Source organism: Colossoma macropomum, unplaced genomic scaffold (assembly GCF_904425465.1).
Source record: "Colossoma macropomum unplaced genomic scaffold, Colossoma_macropomum, whole genome shotgun sequence".
In the NCBI taxonomy this organism is placed as follows: Eukaryota; Metazoa; Chordata; class Actinopteri; order Characiformes; family Serrasalmidae; genus Colossoma; species Colossoma macropomum.
The window spans coordinates 28,226,770-28,244,117 of record NW_023494800.1 but is presented as its reverse complement, the minus strand read 5'-3'; the positions used below and the strand labels follow the sequence as shown (position 1 = coordinate 28,244,117).

The 17,348-nt window shown below is 41.3% G+C and overlaps 1 protein-coding gene across 2 annotated transcripts in view; it reads left to right on the top strand.

Annotated features, from left to right (window-relative positions):
- Positions 1 to 338: 338 nt before the first annotated feature.
- The window catches only part of dacha (dachshund a), a 152,311-nt gene continuing 135,301 nt past the window's right edge, over positions 339 to 17,348 (top strand). For both annotated transcript variants that reach the window (XM_036589053.1, XM_036589052.1), the window contains exon 1: positions 339 to 1,020. In XM_036589053.1, coding sequence (XP_036444946.1) covers positions 530 to 1,020 — 491 coding nt within the window. In that variant the 5' untranslated portion in view covers positions 339 to 529. The remainder of the gene's footprint in view (positions 1,021 to 17,348) is intronic.

The following is a 17,348-nucleotide window of genomic DNA, read 5'->3' as shown; positions in this document are numbered from 1 at the left end:
TTGAATGAAATTTATTACATCACCACAGTAATTGCCCGAAGTGAGTAAAGTGAAGTAAATTTGTATTGATGATTTATGTTTTACTCATGTGGAAATCATGAACAAATGTGAATCAAGTAACTTCTATGCATTACTTGTTCAGCGAGCGTTTCCCTTCGTTAGAAGTTGAAACAATCCAGCCTGCGGAAACTTCTGTCCCTCTGAGCGATGATAATAACAAAGCTCCCTCTCTATCAGAGGCGGAGGACCAATAGGATGACAAGGCGTGTGCTGCTTAAGCTTCTTGTTGGAGGAGAGAGGTGTCACTCCACTACGAGGTGGGCTGGCTAATTGAAACGCTGAGCGCAACGCTTCTCATTGTAACCATCCCGCTCGAGAGGAAGGTAGTTGCCCATTGCCCGCTATACTGCGATCCTTCAGCACGGTCGCATGAGAAGCGCCGAGTGAAGAGCGCGTGCAGCAGTAAGAGGGGCAAGCATAGCGCAAGGGAAGAAAGAAACGAAAGAGTAGGAAACTTATAGAGAGAAGTATGGCCGTGTCCGCGACTCCGCCGGTGCTTTCGCCGACCTCGACTCCAGGCGCGGGCAGCCTGTTCCGTCCCGACCCGCTGTACTCCAGTCCGGCCGAGTCCCCGCGCCTGACCAGCAGCATGATCAACTCCTTCATCAGCGGCGGCGGCGGAGGAGGTGGAGGTGGCAACAACGGCAGCGCTGGCGGCAGCAGCAACAACGAGTGCAAAATGGTGGAGGTCCACGGGGTCAAAGTGGCCTCGTTTACCGTGGACGGCCAGGAACTGATCTGCCTACCGCAGGTTTTTGACCTCTTCCTCAAGCACCTGGTTGGCGGGCTGCACACCGTGTACACCAAGCTGAAGCGGCTGGATATATGCCCCGTGGTGTGCACGGTGGAGCAGGTCCGGATCCTGCGCGGACTCGGCGCCATCCAGCCCGGCGTGAACCGCTGCAAGCTCATCAGCCGAAAAGACTTCGAGGCGCTCTACAACGACTGCACGAACGCCAGGCAAGTTTGTTTCCAGTCACACACGACTTTCCGTCTGCACGCACACTCCTCTAGTTCACTGCAATGCACGCACCCGACGCTAATGGACGAATTGGGGGAAAAGTTTTAAAGCTCATGCTAGAGGCTAACAGTCAGTTCTTTTTTGATTTTGATTAATACTAGTTTAGTATTCATGACTGCATTACGTTAAAGCATTCGTGTTCTAGTGAATTCCAATCACGCTAACTCTGTATTGACTATTTCCTTTAAATAGACTGTAAAAAACTCACGGCCACCTGCAGTTTTTACCCGCCAGCCCAGTTAAAAAGTACAGTTTATACACATGCCTAGACTGAAACCGGTCACTGAACTGAAAAAAACTTGGTTTAGTTTGACATTCACTCTTTTTTGGCCACTTGAGTAAAATATGAAAATATCCGCTCCCACGCGACGCGACTGTTTACTCCAGCAGTTTACTCTCACTTTGTTTATTACTTTGAATAAACACCCGCACTGACCACCAAATAAAACTAACACGAGCAAGCGGACGATGCAGTTTATGAAAGAAGAGTTCAAACTTTTTTGGTATTGATATTTTCCTCGTGTGTGCGTGCGCGCTGTTCACCTAGCCCCGACCTTCACAGTAAAGTGCATCGTGTCAAAGAAGCCAGAACTTTCACAGTGGTGAGTGCGAAACACAAAAGTCCTGTTTAGAAATAAACCAAAAGGAAATGTTATTAAATTACACACTTTCAAAGTGTGTTAAGACGATGCGAGGTTTCATCTGAAGGATGAAACTCGCAGGCCTTTTGGAAGTTCACCACATGATCCCACAACAGTTGGGTCCATTTTCCAGAGAATGTTCGCTTCTGTTCTGTGTCTTTGTGTGTGTGTGTGGTGCAGGTGAATGCTGATGAACAGCATTATAGTTTAGCGTTGGGGAAAGCCTTGCGTTCTGTTTCTGTCCATCCTCTGACCTGTGAGGTGTCCGGCTCGTTTGGGCAGTGTGTGTTTGTCCGTGTTTAAATAAATCAATGCCGGCGATGAATCACCTCAGCCCGACTCTCTCGCCTCTGCTTGGTGTGGAGATGTTATTCTTAGCTTGTTATCATGACAGATGCATTAGTGTTCCCATGCTCCTCCAGCAATGTCAGCGGGAGAGAGAGACTTAGCGGGGAACAATCTCTTTTCCATCTTCATCCAGACCTTAAAGATTTTTACCTTCTTGTCTGATTCTAGGACATTTTTTTTCACCCCAGTGTTATTATTTATTTTTTTATTTTTTTATTTTTTTTACCAGTGGTCCACTTGATCCACTAGAACAAGCCTTAACTGGGACACAACTGCACAAGTGTTTAAAGAAATCCATTAAAATAAGTTTTGATCACAAAAACTAAGTCCTGATAATGCAGTTAAAATAAGATAATAATAATAATAATAATAATAATAATAATAATAATCCTTTTCAACTATAGAGCAAACCATGAAATGAACATGTTAAAAATAAGCATACATTAAAAATAAAAAGTACCGGGAAGATTCCTAACATACAACAGAAAATGGAAATGAAGCGTAAGACTCCAGAACGACGTTCTATGTACAATTAAGATTTTTTTTCTATTTTTTTCCCCTGTACTCTCGACTTTTCTGTATTTCATCGTTACACATCTGAAGTACTATGTTTCGAAATGGTGGGGTCATATATCTGGAAGATTCAGTGATTTTTGCATTTTTCCGAGTTTCAGGAAAGAAACGGAGATGTGTCTTTTTTCTTGACCTGTGTGGGATGTGTGTCCAGTTTGAATCAGTGAGTAATTAAGTGCAGTACAATGATGCAGAGAGCAGGGAACACAGGGCTCTGTAATTTTAATATACAAATATGAGTGGATTTAGCCCAGAAAAAAGGGGTAAACATAATTATTTTGTATGTTCATTTGTATAGTTTAAAGAAGTTGTTTATATGGAAAAAGAAATGAAAGAAAAAAAGATAAAAGACAAACGTTTAAATAAAAGTAAAAGAGCCAAAATATTTCATTTTGGTCTCACTGAGGTTAAGGTTAGAGTTTAGGTCCTACCCTTAAACTGTTCCTGCACTCTTACTATATAAACTTGTCTTGATACAGAAACCAGTGGTAATTCCCCGTCAAGACAGGAATACAAACTTGTGTGTGTCCGTGCATGTGTATCAGAGGGAGAGAGAGAGGAAGACAGAGGGAGCCCATCCAGATGGCCATTTCGGGCTGGTTTCTGTAATTAACCTTTTAACGCCCCCCCCTCCTCTTCCTCACCGCAACCTTCAGCATTCAAACGCTGCTTTATTAGGTTTCGCGTCGCGCTCGATCAATCCAGCGCAGACATCTAATCAGCAGAGAGAGAGAGAGAGAGAGAGAGAGTTAGTCTGTTAGTTACTAAGTTAGTTATACAGTTTGTTTGTTGTGTTGTTTTAGTTTAGAGCTTTGAATCAGATTTAAACGGGACCAGAACAGTGGACAAAGAGCCACTGTATGTATTTTACGATCACCTTCGTGCGCCCGCGAGTCCCCGCCTCGCTTTTATAGTCCGATTTAAACATCATCCACCGTCCCATCGCCATATGGCTGCAACTAATCCAAAACGGGACCCTCTCTTTCCCTTTCCCCCTTCTTCTCTCCTGAGGGAGAAGGACTGTGTGTGTGTTAGGGGTGACAGGGACAGGATCACCGGCACACTTCGCTAAAGTGCTCCAAAATGTCCAAATCAGCAGAGCGCGTGCCTTTATGATTCCTCAGCTCGTAATTGATCTCCAAGTTTTATTGCATTAATTATTTATTAACAAAAAAGGAGAGAGGCAGGGAAGAATTTGCAAGCTAAACATAATGCTAAACTCGTTTGCACTTCGAGAGGCTGCACTTAGCAAATTGAAGGAGAATCATATTAGAACATCAGCGCGCATCTGCGCCGCTTCTGCCGCGCCTTGATGGCCCTTGCGTTGCTGGACTGGACTGAGAGGACAGAAAAGAACCCGGAGACGCAGATTTAAGTTCACTGCACGACTCTTGAGTAGTTTGTTTCGTGGGGAAATCTCCCGCCACTTCGCCCGCTCGGGTTGCTCAGATTCGTCATTTTCTGACTCTTGAGCGCGTTAACTGCCGGAGTAACTAAAAAAACTATTTTCCCCACTCCTTTTTTGAGTTTGCTACTAAAACGGGCTTGTTACCCTCGTTGACGGTCTAATTTGCACATTTTAACACATTTTAAAGTGACAGATTGAAGTGATGGTTCTCACATGCCCGGATCACGTTTACGTGCAACGTAACGTACATTGAGGGTTTGGGAATTTATTTTTCCTAATTAGTTCATTCTTAATGACGTTTAAGGAAACAATAAAGTAATATACCTTTTAATTGTCTGAGAAAGCAAACAAACAAACAAAAAAAATCGGCTCATAATCATTTGCATTTTATGCAGTCTATGTGAGACACCGCAAGTTCTGCGCGCACCTGTGCTCGTGACTGTTTTCGTGTGTGCGTGTAACTTGAAGCTCAATCGATGAGCAGTGTATTATTCTGCACATGCCTGCATGACCGCGCGTGCGTGTATTCCATATGGGTCTCTTTTTGCCCCTGGCCTCGCCTGAGGCACCCAAGACAACCCGCCACTTCCTCCATTCTCCTCCTGTCTTCTCCTTCGCATATCTCCAGCGTCTCCCTCGTACTCGCTCGCCCCTTGAATGTCACCTATCAATTATACATCCACCTCCTTTTCCTGTTATTTTTCTTATTACACCCTCTGCTGCCCTTTCTGGGCGGTAAATTATAAATTAACTGCACATAGACCCAAACTCTTCAGGACAGAGCCCTGTGTTTTTCTGCCCTACAGTGCACGCGCATCGCTGGTGTCAACGGCGTGAGTTCGTACTTTAGAGCGTGTCCGTTTACGTTTCTGAGTGTGTGTCTGCGGTACGACAGCTGAACACCTGTGCGCGTGTTGTGTACACCGTGTCTTCATATACTCTTGCACTTTCTTGTACACTTAAATAAAAGGTGCCAAAAAGAAAGCTTTGGAGTGCGCCCATAAGGAAGCCACGTTTGGTTACCCCCAAAAAACTTGCAGCGGATGAGTCTTCAAATAATCGTTTTTGTAAATGAGGTGCGTGAGTGTGTGAACCTCCACTTATTGTAAATGTTTACCAATTAAAGGTTTTTGTTCTATAACCACACGTCCAAGCCAAGAACCATTGAGAAGCTGTGCTTTAGATTTGAAAGACATTTTGCACATAGAAGCTCGTTAGCAGCACAAAAGCGTTTGAACGGTCCGTTCTAATCATCGTCCTACACTCTTAGGAAAAAAAGAGGTACTAAACTGTCACTGGGGCGCTACCCTTCTTGTCACTGGCGGTGGTACCGTTCAGTAGTTGAATTGACTACACACACTCTGTTTTGACTCCAGGCTTTGTTTAAAACATTAGGTTATAAAAAGATAAAAAACAATATTTAAGGTACACAGTTGGACCTTAAAACCATTGTTGTACCTTTGAGGATGCATTAACATTATTTTTCATGAATAAAAATGTACCTGCACATTTCTTCTGACAGTGTATGCTGATTATTTGTAATGTTCCCCCGTTATAGGATACCCAAGACAGCACACGCCTACATTCTCAAGTATGGAAATATCCAGATGCATCTCTCGCCTGCTTTCAGAAGCTTTTAATTGAACAGTTTACCCTCAAATGGGTTCGTATAATAACACAAAGATCCCCAGTGCCCTCTTTTTGAAGTTAACATTCCAATATCCACGACCTTTCTGCGTGTCAGATTTATGGCGCTCCATTGTAAAAGCAAAGGTTGGAATACTTTGATATTTTTTATGGCTGGGGGTAGCTTGCTCTGCGAAGTGTCCCCTTGCGCTCTCTCTCTCTCTAATAAAGCAGCTTGGCCATGCGAGGTCTCCTTAATGTTACAGGGCCTTTTGCTCAGAGCCGCGCAGTGCTTTAATAGCCAGTGCCATGCGGAACCAATGAATTACACACAAAGCCGAGACACATGTGGTAGTTAGCGAGAGAAAGGCGCTACCTGCATCTTCACACACGCATTTAACGGGCACGTGGGTTACGCTTATGCATGTTTGTTAGGCGAAACATAACGGACTCGCGTGCACAACTTTTTAATGATCGTCAGCGCCTTTTTTCAAGCTGTAGTTTGGAAATGATCGCTGCATTTCAGCTTGAGAACAGAGTGGCGCTAGAAATGGCAGGTGAATTTTGCATATCGGCACTATCGCGAAAGAACCTCAAATCTCCAAACTGGTAACTTTTCAGGAGAAGGAAAAAACATTCTTAACTCCGAATTAAATTTGACGTAACATGATTTTGTCCGATTTGTTGCTCGATTCATCACGAACCGCTCACAAAATGCTCAGAAAATAATGTTGTAAACTGATGTCAAAAAAAATGGAAAACAACAAAAATGGTGACACGAGCTACTGTTTTAATTGGTATGTTTTTTACTTGTGATATTACAGATTAGATGTCACAAATTGAGAGATCTTGTCAAGCAGGGTACATCTGAGCCACTTAGTGCAGGAGAGTGGCAGGTTGTGTTAGTGGGGAATGGTTGGGTGGATTAGCAGGTGTTCAGGCTGGGTTGGTGTGGGTTGCTGTCTGTTGAAGTGTGTTGGTAGGTTTGGCTTGGTTGAATTGCACTTAAAAATAAAGATGTCAAAAAAGGTTCTTTGGAGTGATGATATAGAAGAACTTTTTTTGGTTCCCCAGAGAACTTTTTGATAGATATTCTAATAAACTTTTTGTTTTTGTGGATGAGATGTGCAAATGTTAAGAACCTTTTTCTTCACATGATAAAAAGATTTAATATCTATTACAGATTTCTTAGTAAAACCATCTGTTCAAGCCAGGAACGATTTAGGGACCTTTATCGCTATGTGGGGATTGAAGTGGCTGGAATTACTGTTGTATAGAGTGCCACGTGTTGGTTGATTGGGATGGGTTGATAGATTTTAGTGAGTGTGGTGGGGGAATTTGGTATCGTTAGATGAGGTTGGTGGGAATTTGGTTGGGTTGGGTGTTTGTTGGGGTTGCATAGGGTTGGGTGGTGGTGGTGGGGGGGTGTCTTGGTAGGGTGGTGAGAGTTAGTGTTTGGAGAGGTGGCTGGGGGTTTGGTAGTACTGGTGGAGTTGGTGGTGGGTTTGGTGGTGTTAGGGGAGGATGGTAGATCTGTTTTGGGCTGTTGATTGCGAAAAGATTTGGTTATGTTGAAGGAGGTTGGTGGGGGCTTGATACGGTTGGAGGTAGGTCGGTGGGGATCTGGTAATGTTGGGTAGCAGTGGGGAGTTTGGTGGTGTTGGGGGAAGCGAGTGAGGATTTGATAGGGTTGGAGGACATTGGTGGGGGTTTGTTAGGGTTGGAGGAGGTTGGTGGGGGTGTTGGATCCACTGGTGTCATTTTGACTTTGGGAAAATCTTCCTGAGCTTAATGACACATCTGCAGCCGGGCTATATTTATTACAGTCATGTAGAATAAAATTGATTGTCTCCTAAAATTAATTTTTGGTTTGCCTCTAGCAGTGCTTTAATGGAGGACACTCGGCTCCGTGCAGGAGTATTGTTTAATCACATTAATATCACAGCCCCCAGGACAGCCGAGATAATTGTACAAACGAACACAGAAATATGTATCTCTAACTTTTTATGATTGAATTATGCAAATGACTTATCTCCTGCCCTTCCAAGCACTAATCATCTAATTAGGACTGATGGTTTAAATGGTTGTTTTTGGATGGGGACTCGGGGAGAAGCGGGGAGCAGAAAATTGAAGATGACACCAAAATCAGCAAAGTAGTTCGTGCTGGAAGAGCTGGTGTTTTCTCCTGCTCTGTCGACACAGCAGGCAGTGAGAAGATGATTAGAGGAATTTAAGGGACTTTAGATGTAAAGCTCCCTTTAATCCGTAATCACCCCCTTTTTTTTCTTCATAATTCTGTTCGTCACTTAGTTTGACACTAAGCTTTGGTACACGTTTAGGGGCAGAACTCGGTGTGAGTGAAAAAAAGTTAACTAGGCACTCAGTTGCATAAATTAATATTTTATGGCACCCTCTGTACTGTATCTACCTGTGTGCATAGCTACCAGCTGTTGACCCATTCAGCCAGAGAGTGTGGGTTACAGTAATAAGTGCAAGGATCATGAGTGGCTTTGGATTGTTGTTTTCGGTGGAATAAATTCTCTTGGTATGGATGGTGTTTAGCCATCTCTTACATGTGAAGACAGTGACGTGTGCCTCTGCATCCTGTGCTCCACCAGCTCAGGGGTTTGCAAGCTGGGTTAACCTGAATGGCGGCTGACAGAGTGTAATGCTCTCAGTGCTGCCACTGTCAGCTACCTGCAGCTGGGAATGTGTATACCTGCCTAAATCTACTTACAAGTACATACTGGGTAATAGCATTAATTAATTAATAAAGTAATCGATCTTTCAGAAAGAACGAAGTTTCAGAAAGAACGTTTATATTACATAAAGCTTCTTTAATCTTTAAAAAGACTCTTTGCACTTGCACAACACATTTACAAAAACAGTCCTTTAAAGAACCATCTACTAAAAATGTTCTTCAGGGAACCAAAAGTGGTTAATCTGTAAGATTGCTAGAAAGAATGCTTTTATGCACACTTTTTAGGCATAGCATGTAGGAAGACAGCAGGACGGTGTAAGAGCAAAGTCAGCAAAATTTGACACTTCATACACAAACACTGAAATGACCTCTTAGACTATTTGTATTGATAAGTCTAAGATCACATTGAAAATCTGGGATTTTTTCGTTTAAGCCTGATTCCTTGGTCCTTATTTACATTTGAGCAAAATCTGTGACCTTGGCCACGTTAAGGCCAAAAAGTCAGATTTTTTTAGTCTTATCTCTTCTGATGAAACGTGTTCAAACAGCACTCAGGTGGATTTGATCTATGCATCGTTAAAGCAAAAGGCAGTCACACCAAATACCATGGAAGTTTGAAAGGCATGTACAGGTTGTCATTCAAATTGTTATTCTGATAATATAGTTTGTAATCTTGCATTAGAATGCCAAATAGAAGCATTTTTACTAATAGTTTCAGACCTTTGGACCCTACTCTATGTTTATGTGGGAAATGGTTCAGGATGACTGTCAGTTTTAAGCAAAAATGTGATTGTGTGTGTGTGCGTGTGTGTGTGTGTGTGTGTGTGTGTGTGCGCGCGCGCACAGGTAACCTCCATAAGAATGAACACATTTGTGTCTTAAAAAGAAAATTGAAACCAAGACACATTGGACTCTTTGCGCCTGAAATGATCAAGGGTTAGTGGAGCGATTGCTAGTCACTACATTAGAACTCTTTACTGACCACACTGTTTTTGGCCTGGAGTATCAAAAGGAGGGCTAAAAATGAAGAAGGATAAGATTGAAGAGGCAGGGGGTGGGGGGGGGGCGCAAAGACAGAGGTGTATGGCAGTGTGAGTGTGTGTGTGTGTGTGTATGCATGAGGCACACTGTGTCTGGGTTAAATCAAGAGAATCCATGGGTATTTGATGACATCATGGTCAGTTCTGGTGCTCTCACTGGATCTGCAAAGGATTCATTCTGTCTGTGCTTGCCCTGGGCAACCTGGGTCCAATTACACGCACAGACACACAGACACACAAAGTGACACACACACACACACACACACAAACGTAGTAAAAGTATAATCATATGTTCCCCTCTCCACCAGCCCAGGTCACACATGATGTGCGTCCAGATTTAGGATTTTGACTTCCTGACATATCATGCATTTGATACTTATCCAAACAGGATTCCTCCACTCTTCCTCAGCACATCAACAGGTCATTCAGAAGACTGAATTAGAGAGAAAATGCAGTATTTGTGTGTGAGGGAGACAGAGAGAGATGGACACTCATGTCTTCCTGTCAGTTTATATTGTTGGAACCAGAACTGCTATCAAATCAGTCCTCTTTCTCACACACATACTTTCCCCCAGTGTATTGTTGCTGTCATAACAAAACCTTGTATCTCTGAACTGCAAGGTAGACTTTCAGCTTTAATTCAAGGGGTTACAAACCTGAAAGACCACGGAGGACAACTAAAGTAGATGATTGCAAAATTCTGTCTGTGGTGAAAAAAACCCCTTCATAACAGACAGTCAAGTCAAGGACATTCTAGAGGAGGTTAGCATATCATTGTCAAAGTCTACTGTCAAGAGACGCCTTCATGAGTGTAAATACCTTAAGATGCAAACCAGTGGTAACACTCAAGAACAGAAAGGCCAGATTAGCCTGCCCTGTTCTGGAACAAGATTCTTTAGAAAGATGAAATCAAGGTTTACTTCTATGCGAATGTTGGGAGAAGAAGAGTACGGAGATAGAAAGGAAAGGCTCATGAGCTGAAGCATCACATCATCTGTCAAACACAGTGGAGGCAGTGCTGTGGCATGGGCATGTATGGCTACCAATGGAACCAGGTCACTGGTATTTATTGATGAAGTGACTGTTTATAGACGTAGCAGGATGAATTCTGAAGTGTATAGAGCTATACTTTATGTTCTGATTCAGTCAAATGCTGCAAACCTCATAGAACAGTGCTTCACAGTATAGATGGATAATGACCCAAAATGTACTGCAAAAGCAGCCCAAAGCTTCCCAAGGCAAAGAAATGGATTGTTCTTAAATGGCTGAGTCAGTCAACCCGAATGAGCATACTTTTTACTTAGTGAAGACGAAAATGAAGGCAGAAAGGCTCACAAACAAGCAGCAACTGAAGGCGGCTGCAGTAAAGGTCTGGCAAAGCATCTCAAGGGAAGAAACTCAACATTTAGTAATGTCCATGGGTTCCAGACATCAGGCAGCCACTGACTACAAAGGATTTGCATTCAAGTATTAACAAATAATTATTGTATTTATAATTATGTTAGTTTGTCCAATTACTTTTGAACCCATAAAAAAGGACGGACTATGTAAAAAATGCCCGTAATTCCTAAATGATTAATGGAATATTTTTGTTAAACATCTTGATTGTTTCATTTCAAATCCATTGTGGTGATATACAGGTTCAAAATTTAAAAAAAATTGTGTCACAAATATTTCTGGACCTGACTGTATAGTTACAGTTCAGAGATACAAGGTTTTGTTATGATAGCAATAATAATTTAGGGAAAAGGAATATGTGTGAGAAAGAGTACTGACTGGATAGCAGCTCAGGTTCAAACAGTTTAAACTGACAGGCAGATATGAGTGTCCGTCTGTCTCTCTCTCATTCACACACAAACACTGCATTTTCTCTCTAATTCTGAATAACTGTTGATGTATTGAGAGTGGAGGAATCCTGTTTGTGTCACTGTCCAAATACTTATGGACCTAACTGTGTGAGTAAAGGGGAAAACAACTTTAAAACATCTTAACTTTAACATGATGTTAATGTGCCAGATTTTTAGCTATTTCTTTTAGACCATTTATCATGAAATTTATTCAATTTATTACACTTAAAAATTGTCAAGTAGTTCAACAAAACTGTTTTTATCTAGATACTTGATTGAGTAATAAGTACCCAAAGAATTCCAGTAAATCACGCAAAAGTGATTTAAGTACAGTCAAACTAACTAGACTGATTGTTTTTATGTATTACTCCTAAATTCAACAAAATATGGTTATATTCAGCTAATGAACATAGAGGAAGCAACACAAGGTAAGAGTTTGAGTTAGATCTATGCAATTATGTTGTTATTGTATAACCCAGCTGTCATAGAAACATGCTCAGTAATAGGGTACATGGTAACTCATCGTAACCACAAAGCTAGGCGGTTAACCAAGGAGTATAAGAAAGATGCACAGCAGGCAACTTAAGAGTGTGTACAAGTGAAACACGCACAAACAGAAGATGCCAGGAGCCAATGGGACAGTTACTTGAATTTGATAAGTAATATCAACAAGACAAACTGATTAAAACCAACCATGGAGCAGTTTCATGCTTCTGGGTGTAGTCTGTGCAGTAATAATAATTACAATTCTAACCTTAACTTCAGAAATCAACAGAAAAAATATTTAGCCTTTTTCAAATGAAATTGTACTTAAAGAAATTGGTCCAAATGAAGAGCTAAATACATAGCCCCCCATACACAGCCAGCATTCTGTGCACCTTTCATTCCTCACTAAACTTTATTTAAAAGAGAGTTTAGGGGAAGATCTGGACAGCTTAAGGGGAAAAGCAGCTCCACCAGCCTTTTTACCAAGACCATTCATCTCTCTCGCTCTCTCTCTCTCTCTCTCTCTCTCTCTCTCTCTCTCGCTCTCTCTCTTTCTCTCTCTCTCTCTGACCCTTTCCCTCTCACCCTTTCTCATCTTCACTCTCTTTGAGTCCATTACAAGGTAGCTCATGAGTTTCCATTTGCCTACAGTAAATAGACTGTCAGTGGGCGTTGGCAGGAAATAAATTTGTCAGACGGCCATTTTCTCCTAGAAGCCAGGCCTTTAAAGCCTAAAACACACGGATTGACTTATTCCCGGCAACGTTAGATACGCCTGTGTTATGCTAGATGAGGGGTGAATGTGATGAGTTGATAAGGCCCTCCTGCCCACTGCCTGGATTTACTTACCCCCAAGGATTGTTTAGTTGATTTCTACTGAGCATAATCTTATTTGTTTACCTCCACCTTGCTCACCTTTTACACTTTTCAAATTGAAATACACTTCACGGTCATTGTCACTCAGTGTGCATACAAAAAGCAAAAGTTATTTGGTTGTTTAGTGAACAACTTGTAGGTTTAAAAGATTCGGTTAGAAGGATGTCTCTAACGAGATGACGCTGGCAGTGACTGTTTCATTTATGTGTTTACCATTCCAAACTCTCTCATAAGTATGGAGATAGCTCTCTTTAATAGAGGGTCCTGGGCTTGATCGGAAACATGCTAGTCGTGTATAGCACCGTAAATTGAAACCACACCATGAGGCATGTTGTTTATTCCCGTTATGATGAGCGTCTCTAACTACTCTCCAGTCACGATGAGGTTAGGAATGGACCTCTGCCCAATCAGAGCCACTTATAAGGGCCACTTCCACACCACGCCCCTTTAATAGCATTTTATGGCATTTTTGATGTCATAAAGTCTGGCAAGATATGCACGTAGGGAGGGACACACATAAACGTGTGCACAAACACTAACTGAAAAAGACTAACCTCTGGAGAACATGTTCTGAGGCTTGAGGCTGAGGTTGTTCTGAGGCTTGTGCTATTCAGTCTACTGCTTATTTAAAGAGTCCATACGCAGTCAGAAAAGGGTAGTGTGCAGGTACATTTTTTTTATTCATCACGGTACAAACAATGTAAATGTACTCTTAAAGGTACATCAATAGTTTTAAGGTCTATGTACCTTAAATATGTTTTTATTAGTGAAAAGCGATATAATTGTAACTTTTCATAACCTGATGACAGTGACAGTTTAGTACCTTTTTTTTCTGCGAGTGTATCATGGAAGACTTATTTTTTGTATTTTTCACTTTTTTAATAAGAAGGTTTAGTGTAATATGTAAATATCATTAATCTCTACTGTCTATACAGCCCATAAATAGAAACTAAGTTGCAAAAACTGCCTGTTTTGAAGTGACTGTTTGTCTAATACCAATACTAATATTCACATATATCAGCCTATGTCTGTTTAGCTCTTTATGTCAGTCTTAAAGACACAGTAACAAAAACTGCCAGTGTAATTTTCAGACATAAGGAAAGGTCATGTTAAAATGAATTATGAAAGCTTTTGGTACATAAACCTACATAAATGTCATAAGTGGACCTCAGGGGGAAAAATAAAGTACAAGACAAATATGGTACATACACCCACAAAGATGCAGTATGCAAAATCTTTTTTCCCACTCTCCTGCTTTCCTTCTGTTGATGTTCATCTCTTTTTGTAGTAATCTTTAATGTTACTGAATCTGCATACTATGGTTCTTTGCACTGATCCTCTCAGCCCTTTGCCCTCTCCACTACCCAACTAAACAGCAGAATTCTTTTCATCTCTCTCTGCGTTACAATGTCAGTATTTCCACGTGCATGTGTGTGTCTGCCTATGTGTATCTGCATGAGTGTTCACATGGTGGCAACAGGTGATGTTTATATGTATGAATGAGAATGAAAAGACTGGCAGTGTTTGTTTCTTCATGCATGTTTACATATTGTTGTACTGGTCATCAAATGTGTCTTTCTGGATAGTTAAAACAAAAGTGAGTGAGAGAAACAAGGAGGTCTGCACAGGGAATGCTTTATTGCCCTGCTTTGAGGGCAGCAGCCAAACAACCATCAGCTCCATGCATGTCTCAGATATCGTATCAAAAAGTAGAGTCAAGAGTAGAAATGAGAGAAAGAGGGAGTGTGCTTGGAGAGGTAGGAGCGAACAAATGTGTATTCATCTTAGTCATTTCAAACAGACTAACGTTTATGTTGTTTTACCTTTATTCATGTATGCATTTGTGCATGTATGTGTGTGCCTATAAGCAAGCGGGTAAGCAAATGTTTGTATCGTGGACCTTTTACAATTTGACCCTTTAATCCCTCTGTTCATTTTTTAGTTATCGATCTTAAAGGGTCCATATCATAAAACCCCAGCTTTTCACACTGTTTTAAAATTAGCGCACCCATTCATGCTGATGTTACAAGGAGTGTTTCAGCCTAGGCTGTTTTTGAGTGAGACACAGTACAGTCAGAAAAGAGGTCATTTACATATATCAGTCTTAATAGCACATGAAAATGGTAATGTAAAAATTAATAATGGCCAGTTTCGGTACATAAAAAAACGTCATACGTTGAAAAAAAAGATATAAAAAAATGAAGGATAAGACTTTTTTTGGTTACCACCATATATTATTTGGTAACCAATAAGAAACTAGTAATTTATGTAGTTATAAGAATGAGAAATTGAAGTGTGGATCCATATACATGTACATAACTCTGATTTGCTTTTGAGAACTGCTTGCTCTTTAGTGCAATTCACAATTACAGATGAGACATTAGTTATCCTAATGTCTGAGTATTCAAATACATTTAAGTACACCAGTGTAGTGTCAATTACTATCAGGTTATAACAGCATCTTGTTGCAAATTGAACACACATGAACTTTTCAGAGCGGCCCTCAAACACTCATTTTTATCATGAATAGATGACACAGTGTTAATTACATTAATTATGCATCTAATGCTTTGATGATTAAATGTAATTCCTTTACAACTTGGTTGAAAATACTGTGAAATGAACGTTTCTGTAAAATCTAACCCACAGTTTTCTCCTCTTGCTGCAGTCCGGGAGCTTTCCCAAGGTGCCTTAGCGTGAGATTGGAGTGTGAGCGATAGCAGGCCTGCTTGACCTCTCAGTTCCGCCAGGCCTTGTGGGTAATGGATGGGTCAGAGGCCTTTTTTGATGTTTTATTGAAAGATCACTGCGGCTGTCCCGGCTTTCGCCCGCCTGTAAATCAGGGTCCTCTGTGGCAGGCCGGAGCATATGGAGCATGCTTTATGTCAGGCAGCAGCAGGAGGAGCCCCCAATGGCCATCACTCCACTACCCTATCTATCACTCTCTGTTTCTCTCGCTCTCTCTCTTTCTCTCTCTCTAGCTGAGACAGATCCAATTCAATTCAGTTCAATTCATATCAATTCAATTCACTTAATATTTAATTGTCCCTGCAGGTCAATTTTGAGATGGACATAAAAAAGAAAACATAATAATAATAATACTGACACACTGACAAAGACACAAATCGTATACAGTATTGGGCAAAAATCAGAGATCACCCTTTTCCAGTTAAAATAGCCATTAAGTACAAGTTATTAATTTTTTATCATCAGGAAAAAAGCAGAAACATGATGTTTAACAGAAAATTATACAGAAGCCTCAACTACTATGAAATATTTTGGTTGTCCATTCTTTGCTTTTATTACAGCTTCCATTCTTTCAGTAGACTTGCTTTCAGTTTTTCTGCAGGGAGATTTTTTCAAAATTCCTACAAAGTTTAGCTTTAGAAGTTGGTTGCATTTTCTGCTTCTCATGATTCAAGTAACCCCAAATACAAATTTAGACTTATCAGTGCATAAAATCGTAGATGTCCAGTTTTGGTGTTCTAGCACATTTTTTTTTCTTTTTTGTCTATTTCCCTTTTTTCGGTAATTGGTTCTTGACAGCTACACGTTTTTTCAGGTCCATAGTGTTGAGCTGTCCTCGTGAAGTTGAAGCATGGACAGAAACACCTGTGGATATTTTCATATCTGCAGTAGGAATGGAGCCTAACTGTCTCCCATCTGTCAAAGATGAAAGCTTGAAGTACTGTTTATCTGAGGGTGACAGTCTTGGTGGTCGACCAGGTCTTGCATGGTTGTTAGGAGTCTTATTTTCTCTTTAACTTTTAATCATTTTTTGAACTCTAGTTCTGGAAGCTCCTGTGTTATAATTATTTTTCATTCATTATGCAAGTGGATTATCTTATATATAACCTATTCAGAAATATCTCCTGAAACTAAGAACTTATAATTATGATTAAGGCCATTTTGACTGGAAATTAAATGAATGAAGGGTGGTCTCTGACTTTTGCACAGTACTATATATGGGGAGCCCTGCGATGGACTGGTGACCTGTCCAGGGTGTATCCTGCCTTCCACCCGATGGCTGCTGGGATGAGCTCCAGCTCCCCCCGCGACCCAGAGGGATAAGCAGTTTAGAAGATGTAAAAGCTAGTCTGTTGTCCATATCAGCAGAATAAAGTACTCTCACTCTTACTTTGTTGCGTCCGAATTGCCTAGGCAGCACAAACTACGTTTTTTTCCCCACTACTCGCGCTTAATGCAGCTGTTAATGAGTGAGTTGATGTAGTTGAACGTTTAGTTAATAAATATGTCATACTTTTACCGCTCTCTTCCCTCTTGTCTTCCCTCGCTCCCTCCCTCCCTCGTCTCTGTCTCACACTTTCTCAGGGCTTGCAGAGAAATTGCAATTAGTTTTAGATTTACGCTACGATGACAGACAGTGGTATATAAATAGAGGTTAAACACACAATTTACATATTAATTTCATGATTCATTTAATCAATGATTTATGTGGATATAGATTGCTTTTAATCCTCCTCTCAGAGGCGCCGTTCTCTCTCACTCTCTCTCACACACATGCACACTCCCTCTCCTCCTCTCTTCACCAAGCATGACAGAATGGAGTGCCGTGTTGAAGCGCTCGCTCCCTTGCTCCTTCCCTCCCTCCCTCCTTCCCCTCTTTCTCTATCTCTCTCTCTCTCTCTCTCTCTCCCTCTGGTTTCTCTCTTCCCTCTCAGCTGTTCAGTGGCTCGGAGAGGAATGCGAGCTGAGGGGCT